The sequence below is a fragment of the Macaca thibetana genome, chromosome Y (assembly GCF_024542745.1).
Source record: "Macaca thibetana thibetana isolate TM-01 chromosome Y, ASM2454274v1, whole genome shotgun sequence".
In the NCBI taxonomy this organism is placed as follows: Eukaryota; Metazoa; Chordata; class Mammalia; order Primates; family Cercopithecidae; genus Macaca; species Macaca thibetana.
Window position 1 is genome coordinate 10,161,010 of NC_065599.1, and position 17,594 is coordinate 10,178,603.

The 17,594-nt window shown below is 41.1% G+C and overlaps 1 protein-coding gene across 7 annotated transcripts in view; it reads right to left on the reverse strand.

Annotated features, from left to right (window-relative positions):
- The window catches only part of TBL1Y (transducin beta like 1 Y-linked), a 231,985-nt gene that overhangs the window by 83,676 nt on the left and 130,715 nt on the right, over nucleotides 1–17,594 (reverse strand). For 4 of the 7 annotated variants that reach the window (XM_050777736.1, XM_050777733.1, XM_050777730.1 and 1 more), the window contains exons 1-2: nucleotides 6,685–6,755; nucleotides 2,172–2,279 (exon numbers count right to left, since the gene is read on the reverse strand). In XM_050777736.1, coding sequence (XP_050633693.1) covers nucleotides 2,172–2,229 — 58 coding nt within the window. In that variant the 5' untranslated portion in view covers nucleotides 2,230–2,279; nucleotides 6,685–6,755. Of the gene's footprint in view, nucleotides 1–1,786; nucleotides 1,842–2,171; nucleotides 2,280–6,684; nucleotides 6,765–17,594 lie in introns of those variants that run through there. The other 3 variants (XM_050777739.1, XM_050777734.1, XM_050777731.1) reach the window with 3 other exon arrangements.

Here is a 17,594-nt window from a genome sequence, read left to right on the forward strand (position 1 = left end):
CTATCAATCTATCTGCCTATGTATCTATATCTATCATCTGTCTAATGTTTCAACATCTACTGTATCTAAACTATTTACCTAATGAATCTATTAATATTTATCTATCTACCAATCTAGTCTATCTAACCTGTCTAATCTATCTAACCTGTCTCTATCTATCTATCTATCTATCTGATAAATACATTTAGAAGTTAAATATATAAGGTGGGGAAAATACTTCACTGGATTTTTCATGACTTGGACAGCATGGGTATGTGGGCAAATGCACAGAGATCTTTCCTGGCTGCCACAGGGTCCAACTGGTAGGAACCCTGTTTTCTGGAAGGCAGAACAGACAGGCTTCTGTCCTGTGCAGATTCTGGAGTCTATCCACTAGAGGGCTGACCAGACTGTAGAGTTTTCTGTTTCTATGCAGAAAGTTACACCAACAGCACTGCTGAAGGAGGGGAAGGTATGCAAACAAGGATGCTCTGTCACTCAGCAGACCTGGACTACATTCATATCTGCCCACGGAAACTGTGACCCTGACAGGTTCATGAATTTAGCCCAGAAAGCTAACTGCAAACCCTCAAAAAAAGAATCAAATTTCATGAATGTCCTGCAGACATATACACCAAGGCTAATGTCTTTTTACATACTTTCCAATATGCTTGGGCAACAGGCAGAAAAGCTCTGCAACAGAACACATCTCTGTAAAACCATTCATATTTAAGATGTGTCTTGCCTCCGCCTTAGTTGGAAGCAAGTTGGAGGCATGCTGTAAGTCTCTTTGGCCTTCACCATGTCCTTGTGCAAAAGTGTTGCTAAATGCTACATTCTACGACACGAGTGAAGAGGGAGGCAGGTTTTGGCACATGTGATTTCCATTTGCAGCCACCTCTGGGAAGCTCTGAGCTCTGAGACAGGAGACCACCTGTGCTCATCTAAGAGCCAAGGTTGAGATATTAGCACAAGGGTTATTATTTCCCTGATTCCCAGGGGTGAGAAGGTACCTATTTTGTTTTGTATACCAATTGCTTATTCTATATATGACAACAGCCAATCCAAGGCATCTGATATATATGCAGAAAGCACCCCACTTCCCATGAATAGCAGTAGCTGGGAGCACAAGGGACAGAGACCCAGGCTTGGATGGGGAGGGCACTTATTTACAATATGTTACATGCCTCACATACTTAATCACATTTGCCTGGGCAAGAAAACTGAGGCTCAAATGAATAGGCCTCACTCAGACTTGTTTAACCACCACAGCTCAAGTCATGCTGGGTGGCTCCAATGCCTACATTGTACCCTACCCAGCAGTGAGCGAATCCATGCCCAAGGGACCACAGACTGGTTTCCCTCAAACTGAACACATACATCTCCGGGAAAGGGTGCCTAGGAACTGGGGATTCCTTTTCAAATAATTAAGTTCCATACTGTATATTCAATATGGTATTAAGGGCACAAAGCTTAAAAAGACTCCAAATCAACTGTTGGTGGTTGAAGTGTGCCCCCACCTCCAGAAATTCACAGGGTGAAGTGCTCACCAACAGTGCACCTCAGAATGTGATGCTATTTGGAAACAGGGTCAGTGCAGATGTAATTATCACTGGATTCAACATCAATTACTAACATTAGGTTATCTTGGAGTACAGTAAATTTCTAATCCAATCTGACTGTCTTTATCACAGGGAAATGTGGACATATCTGAACACAGAGATGAGGGTGATGCACCTACAAGCCAAGGAATCCAAAGACTGCAGCAAGGCCCCAGGAGCCAGGATGGGGCACAGGAGAGACTCACCCTCAGAAAGAACCGACCTTCCCACATCTTGATTTTGTACTTCTGTTCTCAGGACCTAGGAGACAACGTATTTCTTTTTAAGCCACCCCAGTTTGCAGTACTGTGTTATGGCAGCCCTAGGAAACAAATCCACCAGCACTGTATGTTGGTTAGGAAAAGAGCTGCATGTAGTAAACATGTAGAGATGACAAACAAAGTCCACTAGGGTCATTATCATTGAGGAAGGTGGGATGACATGGCTCCAGAACCTTCTCTTCTCCCCATTAGCACTAAGAACCTTCTTAGTGCTGCTTCTTGTACGTTTGGTTTTGAATCAAGGGTTGATCATTCTGCTTATAAGACGCTCAAGATGAATTTCCTCCCGACAGAAAACCAAGCCTCTTACCGGACTCCTGGAGATACCGATACACCAGGAAGTTCACCTCGTCACTGGTTATGCTCATTGTAGCCTCACCTCGCAGCAATGAGGTGTTGATGAAGCAGAAGCCACACTCTGTTTGAAAAAAGAAGACAGTTTTGAAACACTGCCTGTGTATTTCTCTTTTGTGTGTGTGTGAGATGATTAAAGAAAATATCTATGCTATTACACATATGAAGGTAATTAATGTATGATTTGTGTTATATTTTGTAATTATGTAATTACATAAACATTCCATAATTATGCATAAAAATAAAAAGACCAGGTGAAATGTTTTCAAAAAAAACAAGAGTTGGCCTATTTCCTAAGGCCAGGGAAGACTCAAGTAGAAACCTAATGAAACTGAAGAGCTTCTGCATAGCAAAAGAAGTGAACAGGCAACCTACAGAATGGGAAAAAAATTTTGCCATCTATCCATCTGACATAGGGCTAATATCCAGAATCTACAAAGAACTTAAACAAATTTACAAGAAAAAAACAACCCCATCAAAAAGTGGGTGAAGGATATGGACAAGATATTTATGCGGCCAACAAATATGAAAAAAAGCTCACGATCACTGGTCATTAGAGAAATGTAAATGAAAACCACAGTGAGATCCCATCTCACACCAGTTAGAATGGCAATCATTAAAAAGTCAGGAAACAGATGCTCGAAAGGATCTGGAGAAATAGGAACACTTTTACACTGTTGGTAGGAGTGTAAATTAGTTCAACCATTGTGGAAGGCAGTGTGGCAATTCCTCAAGGATCTAGAACCAGAAATACCATTTGACCCAGCAATCCCATTACTGGGCATATACCCAAAGGATTATAAATCATTCTACTATAAAGACACAGGCACACGTATTTTATTGTGGCATTGTCCACAATAGCAAAGACTTGGAACCACCACAAATTCCCACCAATGATACACCGGATAAAGAAAATGTGGCACATATAAACTGTGGAATACTATGCAGCCATAAAAAAGGAGGAGTTCATGTCCTTTGCAGGGATATGGATGAAGCTGGAAACCATCATTCTCAGCAAACTAACATGAGAACAGAAAACCAAACACCACATGTTCTCACTCATAAGTGGGAGGTGATCAATGAGAACACATGAACACAGGGTAGGGAACATCACATGTTGGCACTGGGGGGTCAGGGAGTGGGGAGGGAAAATATTAGGAAAAAGAGCTAATGCATGCTGCGCTTAATACCAAAGTGATGGGGTGATAGGTACAGCAAACCACCATGGCACTTGTTTACCTGTGTAACAAATCTGCACATCCTGCACATGTACTCAAGTACTTAAAATAAAAATAAAGACCCAGCCATCCCATTACTGGGGATATACCCAAAGGATTATAAGTCATGCTGCTATAAAGACACATGCACGCGTATGTTCATTGTGGCACTATTCACAATAGCAAAGACTTGGAATCAACCCAAATGTCTATCAGTGACAGACTGGATTAAGAAAATGTGGCACATATACACCATGGAATAATATGCAGCCATAAAAAAGGATGAGTTTGTGTCCTTTGTAGGGACATGGATGCAGCCGGAAACCATCATTCTCAGCAAACTATCGCAAGAACAGAAAGCCAAACACCGCATGTTCTCACTCATAGGTGGGAATCGAACAATAAGAACCCTTGGACACAGGAAGGGGATCATCACACATCAGGTCCTATTGTGGGGATGGGGGAGGGATAGCATTAGGAGAAATACCTAATGTAAATGACGAGTTAATGGGTGCAGCACACCAACATGGCACATGTATACCTATGTAACAAACCTGCACGTTGTGCACATGTACCCTAGAATTTAAATAAAAAAATAAAAAACAAAATAAAAAATAAATAAATAAAATAAAAAGCCATAAAAAGAAAATAAACCAGTGTGTTGCTCTAGGTCAAGGTCAGCAAACTGCAACCCAGTATCAACATCTATAAATAAAGTTTTCTTGGAACTCAGCCACATTCATTCACCTCCGTAGGGCCTTTGTAATGCAATGGCAGAGTAAAGCAGCTACAACTACCTGGCCCATGAACCGTAAGCCCCTTACTCTCAGGCCCATCACAGACCACATTTGCTAAGCCGGTCTCAGTCCTTACTGCTGTAGGACAGATTTTCCCACCTCTACATCAGAGAACAACTGCCTAGTCCCTTCTCAGTATGGAATCTTAGGAATCTAGACCCAACATGGCGGCGTTACCCAGCGTAGCAGGCCTTTTGTTAAAGACTCCCTTCACCCTTGTACACACCCGCAGACTTGCATACGTTAGAGGTTCCGGCTGGGCAACCACACTCCCCCATGACCTGCAGCTCACCTGCATTCCACAAGTTCGTAAACAGCAGTTTTGGTTAACAGTTTCCAAAGACCTCTTCCTCATGACCCATACTCAACTCCTGCCCTAGTAGTTTCAAGACCCCCCAGGCCCTGTTTGCACAACCAGCTTCCCTACCTCTCAGGCTATAAGAAGCCCCTACCCTCCTCCCTCAGCGCAACTTCCTCAGCCCACGCCTTTGGACCGAGGACACTCACCGGCGAGTCCTAATAAAGGCTATTCTCACTGCCATTTGCCTTGTGTCTTCGTTCCTGGTTCGGCTCCAGCCTCAGTTTACCTTTACAAGAACCTCAACATTGAACGCCCCCTAATGTGAACATTCCTCATAATCTCATCAAGATTCAAGCAAACATAATTACCAATGTCTGTTATGGATGCCTTTGAAAGGAGGACATGTGTTGAAACCACACACCCCCTCAAGGAAACAATTATGAGCCTTCACTTTCTGAGCTGCAGTACCTAACACCGGCAGAAACAGTATGTTAGACAGGTTACTCCCAGCCTTAGTGATGAACAATAGCAACAGAGTGCCCTTTTTCAGGATAATCCCAAATTACCACCTGCATTTATAAACCGCCTAAGGTATCAAAGGCCACAAAAACACTTAGTCATTTATAAGGCCAAACACAGACCCCTCACACACAGGAGAAATTCAATGTATGCTAGATTCAATTAAACTGAAGCTTATGTTCCCAAAGACTAAAATAATACCTACTCAAAACACTGATGAGAGAAAGGTCCCCTCTCCCATCATCCCTCTGACATTTAGAATATGGTTCAATGGCATTTCAAAACATACTGACTGACATAACAGCCACTTTGACGACTTTATGTTTTGAGGAACATAACAATAGTTCCTCAAAATGTTCAACAGAGGTACCAAATGACCCACTTCTAAGTAAATGCCACAGAGAAATGAAACATAAGTCCACAAAAAACTCGTATATGTGTATTCATGACATCTTTTTCACAATAGCCCAAAGGGAAATATAACCCCAATTTCCATCAAATGATGCATGGATAAAATATGTTCTGCTCATGATCTATGCAAACAACAAGATATTATTCTAATATAAAAAGGAATGATGCAGGCCACAATGCACATGAACCTCGAAAACATTATACTGAGTGAAAGAGCCAATCAGAAAATTCAAATTCACTAATACATTACAAGTTTTGTTTTTATTAACAAATGACACCTTTCAAATATTTAAGTCAAATAACACTGAAATATCTGTACATGTTTAACTTGTTCCATGTACATCTGGCTTTAAACAAAAGTACCTCAAAGTAAGCTTCCTATTTTAGTTACATTTAAGTCTACATTTTAGTGCTAGTTGGTTCCTCAAAACAGTAAAGCAAAAATCTCCCTCACAATTCCATCCCTATGCTTTAAAGTTACCAAATTTCTATAGTTTTTTTTTTTTTAACTAAAAACGCATCAGAGAAAGAACCAGAAAATTAAGTAGCAACTAAATAAAATAAAACTCTAATCCCATGTACCAAAAGGTAATAGGAAAACTTTTACAGAACTTTTGGGGTGCAGGTCTTAGTTTTAGCTTGGGTATTGGTTTCAACTTTTGACACTTGGGCATATATAACTGTTTGGTTTGCTAGTCAGGAAACCTCAGCATCTCACCAGATTTACACACAGTAATCTGCATGATTTTCTGGTAAGTTTCGCAGTTAACTAGCAAATCAATGCAGACAGACGCAAATCATATTAAAAAACTAATAGGGCATAAAATGAAGATAAAGGAGCCACATAAAATCTGCACTCGTGTGCCCAATTACAATGAACTAGTCTGCGTAATTACAATGTTCACAAGAGAGATTGATTTTAGAAGGTATAGTTATCCTTAACTGGTAAGACCCAGAAAAGTTTGGTATTGATCATTTAGGATCCAAAACTCTCGGAAGGCAGTAAAAAGGCAAATTCCTCATTTGGAATTGACTTTGCAGCTCATAAGGATTTAATAATGTTCTCTCTAATGCCTTCAATTTCAGGAAGGAGAAAGATGTGCCACTTTCCCGGAAAACATCATTTAAAACAGAAGGGATTCTGTTTTGGCAAAATGCAGTTCTGTTCCTGAAATACATTTCAGGTACAAGCACAAGGATCCAATGGCATGCTGGGCTGCTTACCTTTATGGTAACTTCATATGTAAACCTGTGGACCAGCAGGCTTCTCAGCGTCCAGTCATAGAAATGGCACGCCGTCTGTGGGGACCAGCCCAGGGAGAAAGGGAAAGGTTTAAAACAAAAGACTTAAAAATCCTTAGGGTGTTTTTACCTCTCACCCACCCTTCCCATTCCTTTAGGTTTATTTTTCATCCTAACTCATACTTAACACGTTATCGGTTCTTAATTCCTGTGTTAGTCCATAGCACAGATTGTAGGGTTTTATTTGCAAAGTAAAAAAAAAAGAAGAAATTAAAATGAACAGTCAGGCATTATTATGCCTGCAGAAGTTCTGAAAGAAAAGTCTCAAAATAGATAACATTAGCTCAGCTATTGCTACTGCTATTATATAAATATTTAAATTAATTTTAAATTAAATAAAGTTTAAAGATAAATTAAGATTCCTTGAACCTTTTTCCCTTATTGCTGTGTTTGGAACACTGCGTTTTGCAACTGATACATGAAACTGTACACACCACTAGGAGAAGATACCATGCTGTTGCGAAATGTTCCCCACTGTTCAGCCTAGCTTTCCAGTAACAGAATCTTTGTCTTTCAGCTCTTCTAAAATAAAGGAAAACAAAGGCACCAACTGACATCTCAACTTCTCATTTACTGTTCTTACACATTTGTATTTCACAAGGGTTCCATTTGCACTGATTTTTCAGTAAGCCAGATTTTTTTTTTTTTTCTTTGAGATGGAGTCTTGCTCTGCCGCCCAGGCTGCAGTGCAGTGGCATGCTCTCGGTTCACTGCAAGCTCCGCCTCCCGGGTTCCCGCCATTCTCCTGCCTCAGCCTCCCGAGTAGCTGGGACTACAGGCGCCCGCCACCGCGCCCGGCTAATTTTTTGTATTTTCAGTAGAGACGGGGTTTCATCGTGTTAGCCAGGATGGTCTCGATCTCCTGACCTTGTGATGTGCCCGCCTCGCCCTCCCAAAGTGCGGGATTACAGGCGTGAGCCACCGCGCCCGGCAGTAAGCCAGATTTATATCTCATAAAACGATAATCCTTTGTATCAAAAATTGTTTTTATTTTTCAGTCACTATAAATACCCATCAACCATTTAATGATATTGACCTAATTTTTATAAAATTTATTTGATTGTGAATGAATCCAGCCTCCTAGAGAGTTTTTCTTTTTTTTTTTTTTTTTTTCCTTGAGACAGTCTTACTCTGTCAACCAGGCTGGACAGCAGTGGTGATGTCTCGGCTCACTGCAACCTCCACCTCCCAGGTTCAAGCGATTCTCCTGCCTCAGCTTCCTGAGTAGCTGGGATTACAGACACCACCACCACGCCTGGCTAATTTTTCTATTTCTGGTAGAGATGGGGTTTCACCGTGTTAGCCAGGGCCTCAAAATCCCAGGCTCAAGTGATCCACCCACGTCAGCCTCCCAAAGTGCTGGGATTACAGCCATGAGCCACCGTGCCCGGTCAGCCTCCTAGGTAGTTTAAATTACCCTCTATCATCTACAAAATCAAGAACTAAGACAATTAAATATGCTCACCATTTTCTCTAAATAGTCTTAAGTGATAATAAAAAGGTACCAGGTTTAATATACTTGAATCCACCAGTGACGCTATGAGTGATTTTTGTTATTAGTGGACTTACATGGAACCTCATGAAGTACTTTCAGGAACTGCAAGTAAATTATTCCCACTGGGTCATGTTTATAGTTATGATGTTTAAATAAAGGAGATTTTTTTTAAAAGTTCTACAGTCAAGTTCAGAGGACCCTCAATTGCATTACAGTACACTGAAAAACAAAAACGAAAACCAACCAAAAATAATAACCAGGACAATTAGTAAAAAACCAACCACTTCTATCCTGGCTAACACGGTGAAACCTCGTCTCTACAAAAAAATACGAGAAACTAGCCGGGCCTGGTGGCGGGCCCCTGTAGTCCCAGCTACTGGGGAGGCTGAGGCAGAATGGGGTGAACCCAGGAGGCGGAGCTTGCAGTGAGCTGAGATCCGGCCACCGCACTCCAGCCTGGGCGACAGAGCAAGACTCCGTCTCAAAAAAAAAAAACCAACCGCTTAGGTAAAATAATGAGAGTGAAAGTAAATTCATCTGTAACTCTGTGAAAAGAAATTAAAGGGCACCAGGCAAGCAGGCACAAAGGCGCTTAATTTTGTTTATAAAACAAAGATACTTTTAATTATGGAAAAAAAAATCTGCAGTGGAGATGAAACAGGGCAATTCTCCTTAGAGTGAACTGGTAGAGACCAACTTACTATTTTCAAAATTAGGTTGTAAATTACCAGGGGGAAAAACAGCCTCATGACAACATTGGTAAATAGCATGAAGTATCAAAATATTAGCAGATGTCATAAATTCCAAATTGCTTGTAAATTAAAACATTAAAACCCACAATAGTTCAAGAATTAATTAATTCACAAACAGGTTTTATTACAAGCTGTTCAGAAAAAAGCTTGGAATCCAATTCTTAATCTTTGGTCCAAAACAGATGGTAACCCATGTAATAGGGTCCTGAAATTTTAGATTATCTTTTATATGTGTTGTTAAACTCATTAAGTGTAATTATCATCTGGGTGTCATCAACACCAAAAAGGAGAATTATGACTTATTTAATAACATTCTTCTGGTTATGCAACATGTCAACAATAATTCATTGCTAGAAACAATAAATTAAAATGAGAAATCAGACCTTCCAACACCTGTTCATTACTGATTTTCCCATTATTATTATTAGAAATTATTAGTACACAATTAGAAACATTATCAAAAAACAGCCATGGCAAGAAAGTTTACATATGGCCAAATATTTGGGTGAAATGCAAATGATTTTAAGAAATGCCATATGCCCTTTATTTTTACAACCAAATGCTGCTTATGTGACAAATACAAAAGGGATTCTAATTTTCCAGTGGTCCTCCCCTCTTGGCGTGACGTGCCACGCATGCATAGTGACAGTTCCTCCACATTGAACGTGGAAAGGTTCTGAAGGGGCTCTCTAAGCAACACCCTTTCTCTACAAAATAAATAATAATAATAATAATAATAATAAATTCCACATGTGGTAGCAGATGTCTGTGGTCCCAGCTATTCTGGAGGCTGAGGTGGGATGATTGTTTGAGCCCAGGAAACTGAAGCTTCAGTTGTGGGGAAAAGAAAGAGAGATCAGACTGTTACTGTGTCTATATAGAAATAAGTAGACATAAGAGACTCCATTTGTTCCGTATTTGAGATGCTGTTAATCTGTGACCCTAACCCCAACCTTCTCCTTGCAAGAGACATGCGCTGTGGTGACTCAGGGTTTAACGGATTTTGGGCTGTGCGGGGTGTGCTTTGTTAAACAAGTGCCTGAAGGCAGTATGCTGGTGAAAAGTCATCACCATTCTCTTAATCTCAAGTACCCAGGTACATGCACACTGCCAAAGGTCGCAGGGACCTCTGCCTAGGAAAGCTAGGTAATGTCCAAGGTTTCTCCCCATGTGATAGTCTGACCTATGGCCTCGTAGGAAGAGAAAGACCGGATCGTCCCCCAGCCTGACACCTGTGAAGGGTCTGTGCTGAGGAGGACTAGTATAGGAGGAAAGAAGGCCTCTTGGCAGTGGAGATAGAGAAAAGCATCTGTCTCCTGCGTGTCCCTGGGCAATGGAACATCTCGGTGTAAAACCAGACTGTATCTTCCATGTACTAAGTTGGGAGAAAACCGCCTTAGGGTGTAAAACCAGACTATCTTCCATGTACTAAGTTGGGAGAAAACCGCCTTAGGGTGAAAGGTGGGACGTGCTAGCAGTAATGCTGCTCTTTATGCACTAAAAACGTTTATGGAGATGTTTGCATATGCATATCAAGGCACAGCACTTTTCCTTAAACTTATTCATGTCACATAGATCTTTATTCATATGTGTTACTGCTGACCTTCTCACTACAATAATTCCATTATCCTGTCACTTCCCTTTTTCTAAGATGGTAAAGATAATGATCAGTAAATACTGAGGGAACTCAGAGACCGGTGCCAGCGTGGGTCCTCTGTACGCTGAGCGCGGCTCCCCTGGGCCCACTTTTTCTTTCTCTATACTTTGTCTCTGTGTCTCATTTCTTTTCTCAAGTCTCTCATTGAACCTAACGAGAAACGTACACAGGTGTGGAGGGGCAGGCCACCCCTTCAACCTCCCACCTCATCTTCACTGCCACATCCCAGGGCATAGAAACCATGTGCACATCCGCACAATAAATGCTCAGTCAGTCCTCATGATTTCCTCACAGCTCCGGGTAGTGGGCAGCATGTATTCTGTGAACTCCTCCATCCTGCCTCACTGCTGATTGATTTGTCCAGGTGTCTAAGTACCCATGCAGATGAGGACACTCCATGCTCAACATGCCAGGGTTTGCCTGACTCCCCCAAGTTTCTCTATGAAAGACATCTCCATATGCTGAAATTCTAAAGACACTTTTCTAACTGACTCTGAATACTCCAGTCACTAAACATTCTAATAAGCCAAGATTTTACTGTTAGAAGACTATGTGTTCTCCATTGTGTGTTTTTAAAAGACTCTGCAAGCCTGAAATCTAAAGGTGACAGTACTTGACTAAAATGAATGCAAGTGTGCCAAGATAGTAAAGACTTATGAAATTTCAGGGAACTTTTAATACCATAATAGTGTGAAAAGGCAGGGCAGTTCTGCAGGAGCCTTTTCCACTGGGAATGAAAATCAGGTCAGCATCCTCATTTCTCTTTCTCCTCAACGAACTATAAGAAAATGGGTATGCGGAGGTAAAAAGTCACAATGCATTCATTATTTCCTTGTATGTTACCAAGTCATAATGCATTCATTATTTCCTCGTATGTTACCATTTCAGCTTTTTCTTACATTCACTTCTGGAATACGCTTTATCTAGAAGAGTAATTTTTTGCCACTGTTTCTATGTGCTCCTGAGAGTTGCCCACCCCTTCCCTTTGCCTGTTACAACCATGACAAATAAAACATGTTTTGTATTTTTTTAATAATCAATAACTATTTAACGAACAAATTCTAAAGGCCTAAACTTTAATGTTCTTTAAAAATAAGCATATCTTCCATAAGTGAACTAGAAAACTATAAATTAAAAGCAAGAAACAACCTAAAATATTTTTCATTCAAAAACAGTCTGCCTTGTTAAATGATAAAAATTGTAGTCCTATGTTTTACTTTTCCATTCTAAGGAGCATTGCTATAAGGAAACACCTGAGACTGGGTAATTTATTAAAAAAAAAAAATTAATTGGCTGAAGGCTCTGTAGGCTGTAAGGAAGCATAACAGCTTCTGCTTCTGGGGAGGACTCACAAAACTTGACAACCATGGTGGAAGGTGAAGTGGAACCAGGCACATATCACATGGGAAAAGCAGGAGGGAGAAAGAGAGCATAGAAAGTGCTACACACTTTCAAACAATCAGATCGCATCAGAATTCACTCAGTATACAGTACCACCAGAGATGTTGTTAAACTATGAGAAGTTACCCCCATGATCCAATCATTACCCACCAGGCCCCACCTCCAAAATTGGGGATTACAATTCAATGCAAGATTTGGACAGGGACACACATTCAAATTCTATCATTCCACACCTGGCCCCTCCCTTTTCACACTGTAACATACAATTATGGCTTCCCAATAGTCTTCCAAAGTCAACTCATTCCAGCATTAACTCAAAGATCCAAAGTGTCATCTGACACAAGGCAAGTCCCTCTGCCTATGAGCCTGGAAAATCAAAACCAAATTAGTTACTTCCCGGATAAAATGGGAAAATAGGCATTAGGTGAATATAGGCATCCCTCTTCCAAAAGGGAGAAATTGGCCAAAAGAAAGGGCCTACAGGCCCCATGTGAGTCCAAAACCCAGCAAGGAATCATTAGATTTTAAGGAGATTCTCCAAGAATCTCCTTTGACTCCCTGTCTCATATCCTGGGTGCAGTGGCACAAGGAGCAGGTTACCAAGGCCATGGGCAGCTCCACTCCTGTCTCTGCAAGGTAAAGACCCTGCAGTTGCTCTCACCAGCTGGTGTTGAATGCCTGCCATTCTGGGGTCTGGAGGATGGCGTACCTCTTCTCATAGCTTGTTGGAAATAAGAGCTTGGAAACGCAAAGAAAACAAGCACTCAGACAAAATGTGTCAACGAAGAAAATTCACTTCTGCAGAAGTGTGCATCTCGCATATGGAGCAATGGCAGAAGCACACAGAACAAAGGAAAGCAAGGGTTTTATTATCTCTAATGCAGCTTGTGCTTATGTGTCTTTCCCCCTCTTGGCCAGGGTTGGACCACACAGTCTAAACTAGTCCCAACTGGCTAAACATTTAAACTTTCTTAGATAAGGTAAGGGAGGTGAGACGAGAGAGAGAGAGAGAGAGAGAGAGAGAGAGAGAGAGAGAGAGAGAGAGAGAGAGAAGGGAGGTGAGAAGAGAGAGAAGGAAGGTCAATTACGGAGGAACTAGGAAGGTAACCTATTCCCTAATAAGGAAAGGAATGCAGGCTGGGGTTGCAGCAAGTTCAGGCATACCTAGGCATATTCAGACAAACTGGGGCACAGGAAAGGGGTTATTTGGAATTATAGGACAGAGAACGGGGAAACTGGATAAGCTGTTTGAAGAGGGAACCCAACTGTATCTAACACAGCTCCACTAGGCAGTGCTCCAGTGAGGACTCTGTGTCAGGGCTCCAATCCCACATTTGCCTTTTGCAATGCCCTAGCAGAAGTTCTCCATGACGGTTCTGGTCCTGCAGCAGGCTTATGTCTGGACATCCAGGCTTTTTCTGTATATCCTCTGAATCTAGGCAGAGGCTACCAAGCTTCAACTCTTATGCTCAATGCACCTGCAGGCTTAACATCATGTAGAAGCCACAGGCTTACAGCCTGAAGCTTCTGAAGCAGTGTCCTGAGCTGTACCAGGGTCTTCTGAGCCAAGGGTCCAGCTGGAGTCAAAGCCAGAGCAGCTGGCATGCATGAAGCAGCGTCCTGAGGTTGTGCAGGGCAGCAAGGCCTTGGGCCTGGCCCAGGAGATCATTTTTCCCTCCTAGGATTAGGTATATAATAGGAGGGGCTGTCATGAGGGTATCTGAAATGCTTTCAGGAGCTTCATGTCGAGTGCTCTTTTCATGTTAGATCAAAGCAATTCACAATTTACACTAATTTGTATTGGAGCCGGTAGTAACTTACTTCTGCACAATGAGAATAAACAGAAATTAGGCAACTGAAACACAATTATTGAGAAAGTCTTATAAACAATATGCTATACACAATGTACCCATCACAAATCATTGCAAGCTCTTCATTTTATTAATCTTTAAAACTTTTAATTCATCTGAAATTTATGCAGTTACTTGGACTGTACCTATTAATAGAATTTTCCCCATTGTCTTGGTTATCAGCCCTTCTCTTCCTTTTAGTTATTCAAATTTCTGCAGCATGCCTGAATTCCTCCCTAGAAAATAGTCTTTTCTTTTTTACCACATGGCATGGCTGCAAATTTTCAAACTTTTTACATTCTCCTTCCTTTCAAAATATACGTTCCAGTTTCAAGTAGTTTTTTGCTTATGTATATGAGCATAGCCTTTTAGAAGCAGACAGACCACATCTTGTATGCTTTGCTACTTACAAATTTTTTCCACCTGATACTCTAAATCATCACTCTTAAGTTCAAAGTTCCACAGATCCCTAGGACAGAAGCACAAGGCCTCCAACCTCCTTGCTGATGCATAACAAAACTGACCTTTGCTCCAGGTCCCAGTAAGTTCCTCATCTCCATCTGCAACCTCCTCAGCCTTAACCCTCACTGTCTATGTCGTCATATTTAACTCCACCTGGAAACCACTGGCAATCTGTAAACAGATGTGTGTGTGTTGTAATAAAACTATCTACAAAAACAACCTGCAGGCCAGTTGGCTTATGTGCAGTAGTTTGCTGATCCCTGCCTTGGAGCTAAAACATATTCAACTGATTAAGCTGTGCACTCATAATACATTACTAAATCAGAATACATAACCTACTGATATCATCAACTAACATGCAGAGTGCTTTATCCCAGAAGCACCACACATAAGTGCTTGGTTACTTAGAATGGCCACACTGAAAGAGTCACAGGTACATGAGGGCAACATCAGGCTGGCTTTTGGTTCCTGGGATGCTTTCATAGCTGCTGCCAGGAGTCATTGGGACAGTCATGTAACATCACTTTTTGTTAAGCTTTCAGAACACCAAGTACAAAAGGCCTCATAAAAACATCCAACTCTTCAATATGTAAAACTGGACAGACTAATCTTGTTGGTTTAAAAATGACATCTGTAATTTTTTAAGTGGCTATTAAAATTAGAGAAGTAATGCATTTTCACTGCGGAAACTTTATGTGGTTCTCAATTGGCATCATGCTGCCCTCCAAGGGGACAGTGGACAATGTCTGGAGACACTTTTGGTGGTCATCATATGGTGAGGGTGTTGCTCGCATCCAGGAAGGAATGCCCAGAGATGCTGCTGGACCTCCCCTGGTGCACAGGATGGCCCCACCACAAAGAGTTCTCCAGCCCTACATGTCTACAGTGCCACAGTTAAGAAACCTTGATGTAAAAGTAAAAAAAGTCTTCTAACTCTTTCCAAGTTCTCTCAGTCTTAATGCACATGCAGCCTCTGTTCCAAGCTTCTTCCACAAGTTCTGTACAGGTGCATTCTTAGTTTTAACACAAACAAAACATCCTAACTATAATATTTTAATTAAGTCGTGAGAACTACATAGTGATTCTTTTTTTTTTTTTTTTTTTTTTTGAGACACAGTGTTACTCTATGACCCAGGCTGGAGTGTGCAGTGGCGCGATCTCTGCTCACTGCAACCTCCACCGTCTGGGCTCAAGTGAGTCTCCTGCTCCAGTCTCCGGAGTAGCTGGGATTACAGGCACCCACTACCACTCCCAGTTAATTTTTGTATTATTAGCAAAGACAGGGTTTCACCATGCTGGCCAGGCTGGTCTTGAATTCCTGACCTCAATTGATTCACCTGCCTCAGCTTCCCAAAGTGCTGGGATTGTAAGCATGAGTCACCATGCCCAGCCATATCAACTGTTATAATGCTATAATTCTTGAACAGCTAGGATGGTTATGCCTCATCTATACTCAATAATTTTTTCACATTCTCATTTTTTCAAGAAAGTGTTTATTATGTCCATTAAATAACTTAACCATCACATCAGTCCCATTTGTTTTCATTTTGTAGATAAAAGGCTGCTTTCTTAAGAGTGTAAGTGAACAGTGTAGACTGGTTTCACAGCTAACAAGTAGTAGAATCTGAACTCCAAGGTCTGCCTTCATCTTGAGTGCTTTCATCATTTTAGACCAAAGCAATTCAGTTCAAACTAATTTAGATTGAAGCAGGACAACAAGAATAAAAAGTAATTGGGAAACTGAAACACAATTATTGGGGAAGTCTTTGAAACATGGATGTAATTTGCATATACACAACGCAAGTAATATAATTGACATATATGGACATAATGGACATCTGAACATAAATTGCACATACAAAAAGTACCCATCACAAATCACTCTAAGCCCTTCGTTTTATTAATCTTTAGCCCTTTTAGATGGTCTGAAATTTATGGAGTCACTTGGACTGTACCTTCAAACCACCATGCTCCATTAATTTTAGGATTTTCTTTCTGTTGTTGGTTTTTTTTTGAGACTGGTGTTTTGCTCTTGTTGCCCAGGCTGGAGTACAATGGCGCAATCGCAGCTCACTGCAACCTCCACCTCCTGGGTTCAAGCCATTCTCCTGCCTCAGTCTCTCGAGTACCTAGGATTACAGGCATGCACCACCATGCCTGACTAATTCTGTATTTTCAGTAGAAACAGGGTTTCTACATGTCAGTCAGGTTGGCCTCAAACTCCTAACCTCAGGTGATCTGCCCACCTCGGCCTCTCAAAGTGCTGGGATTACAGGCATGAGCCACCACGCCCAGCCAATTTTAGGATTTTCTAAGATACTTCCTTTCCTACAGTAAGTCCATGGTGTCTACAAAATTGTAGCTGGAACAAGAGTGAGTCATCACAGGGTTCTGCTTTTTGCTCATGTATGCATGTTTCCCACTATGTAAAATTTAGACTCATATATTCTTAGATCAACACTTACTATCTTATTTATAGATGAGAAGACCAAGCTCCATGAAGACCAAACAGGTCAGTCATTCCTCTCACCAAGAAAGCAACAGAGTGCATGGTTGGAGGAATAAATGAATTTCAGTTTTTACCTGTGGAATTCAGTTAATTTTCCTCCCATGTAATTCCCAGATACCCTAATTCTTATTAAAATCTGTTCTGTATTGGTGGCTCCTGCCTTTGATATGTAAAAGCTTCCCTAATTGCATTACAACTACTGGAAACTAGCAACTATTCTTAATATAAATGACTGTAAATCATAGTTAAATACATACAGTGCTTTTTAAAAGTGTTGAGACTTACATCAGGCCTAATTTCATGTAACCACAACTGCTGATTAGGAGTATTTTTCAATTTATAAAATAAGCATTGCCACCCTTGTAAGAATTCTGATTCCTCAGTGGCCTTTCTTGTTACGCAACACTGATAACTAGATTTCAGGTGTGGGTGACATGTGATCCCCTAAAAACCAGAGCCCAGGAAGATAGGCAGTTTGGCTCTCTCTGGTAAGATGGCTAAACAGTGACGTTTTCTTTTACCTGGCTTTTATTTGCCTGAACAGCAATGACACTGCTTTATGCTCGTGGGCCATGGCCACAAAAAAGCAGTTTATAGCATAAAATCACTGGGAAAGCAAACACTTCAGACATTTCACTTGAAGCAAAACCAAGAAATCTACTGTTTCATTAAAAACCACTTCTACCACAATGAAACGCTTGGATGT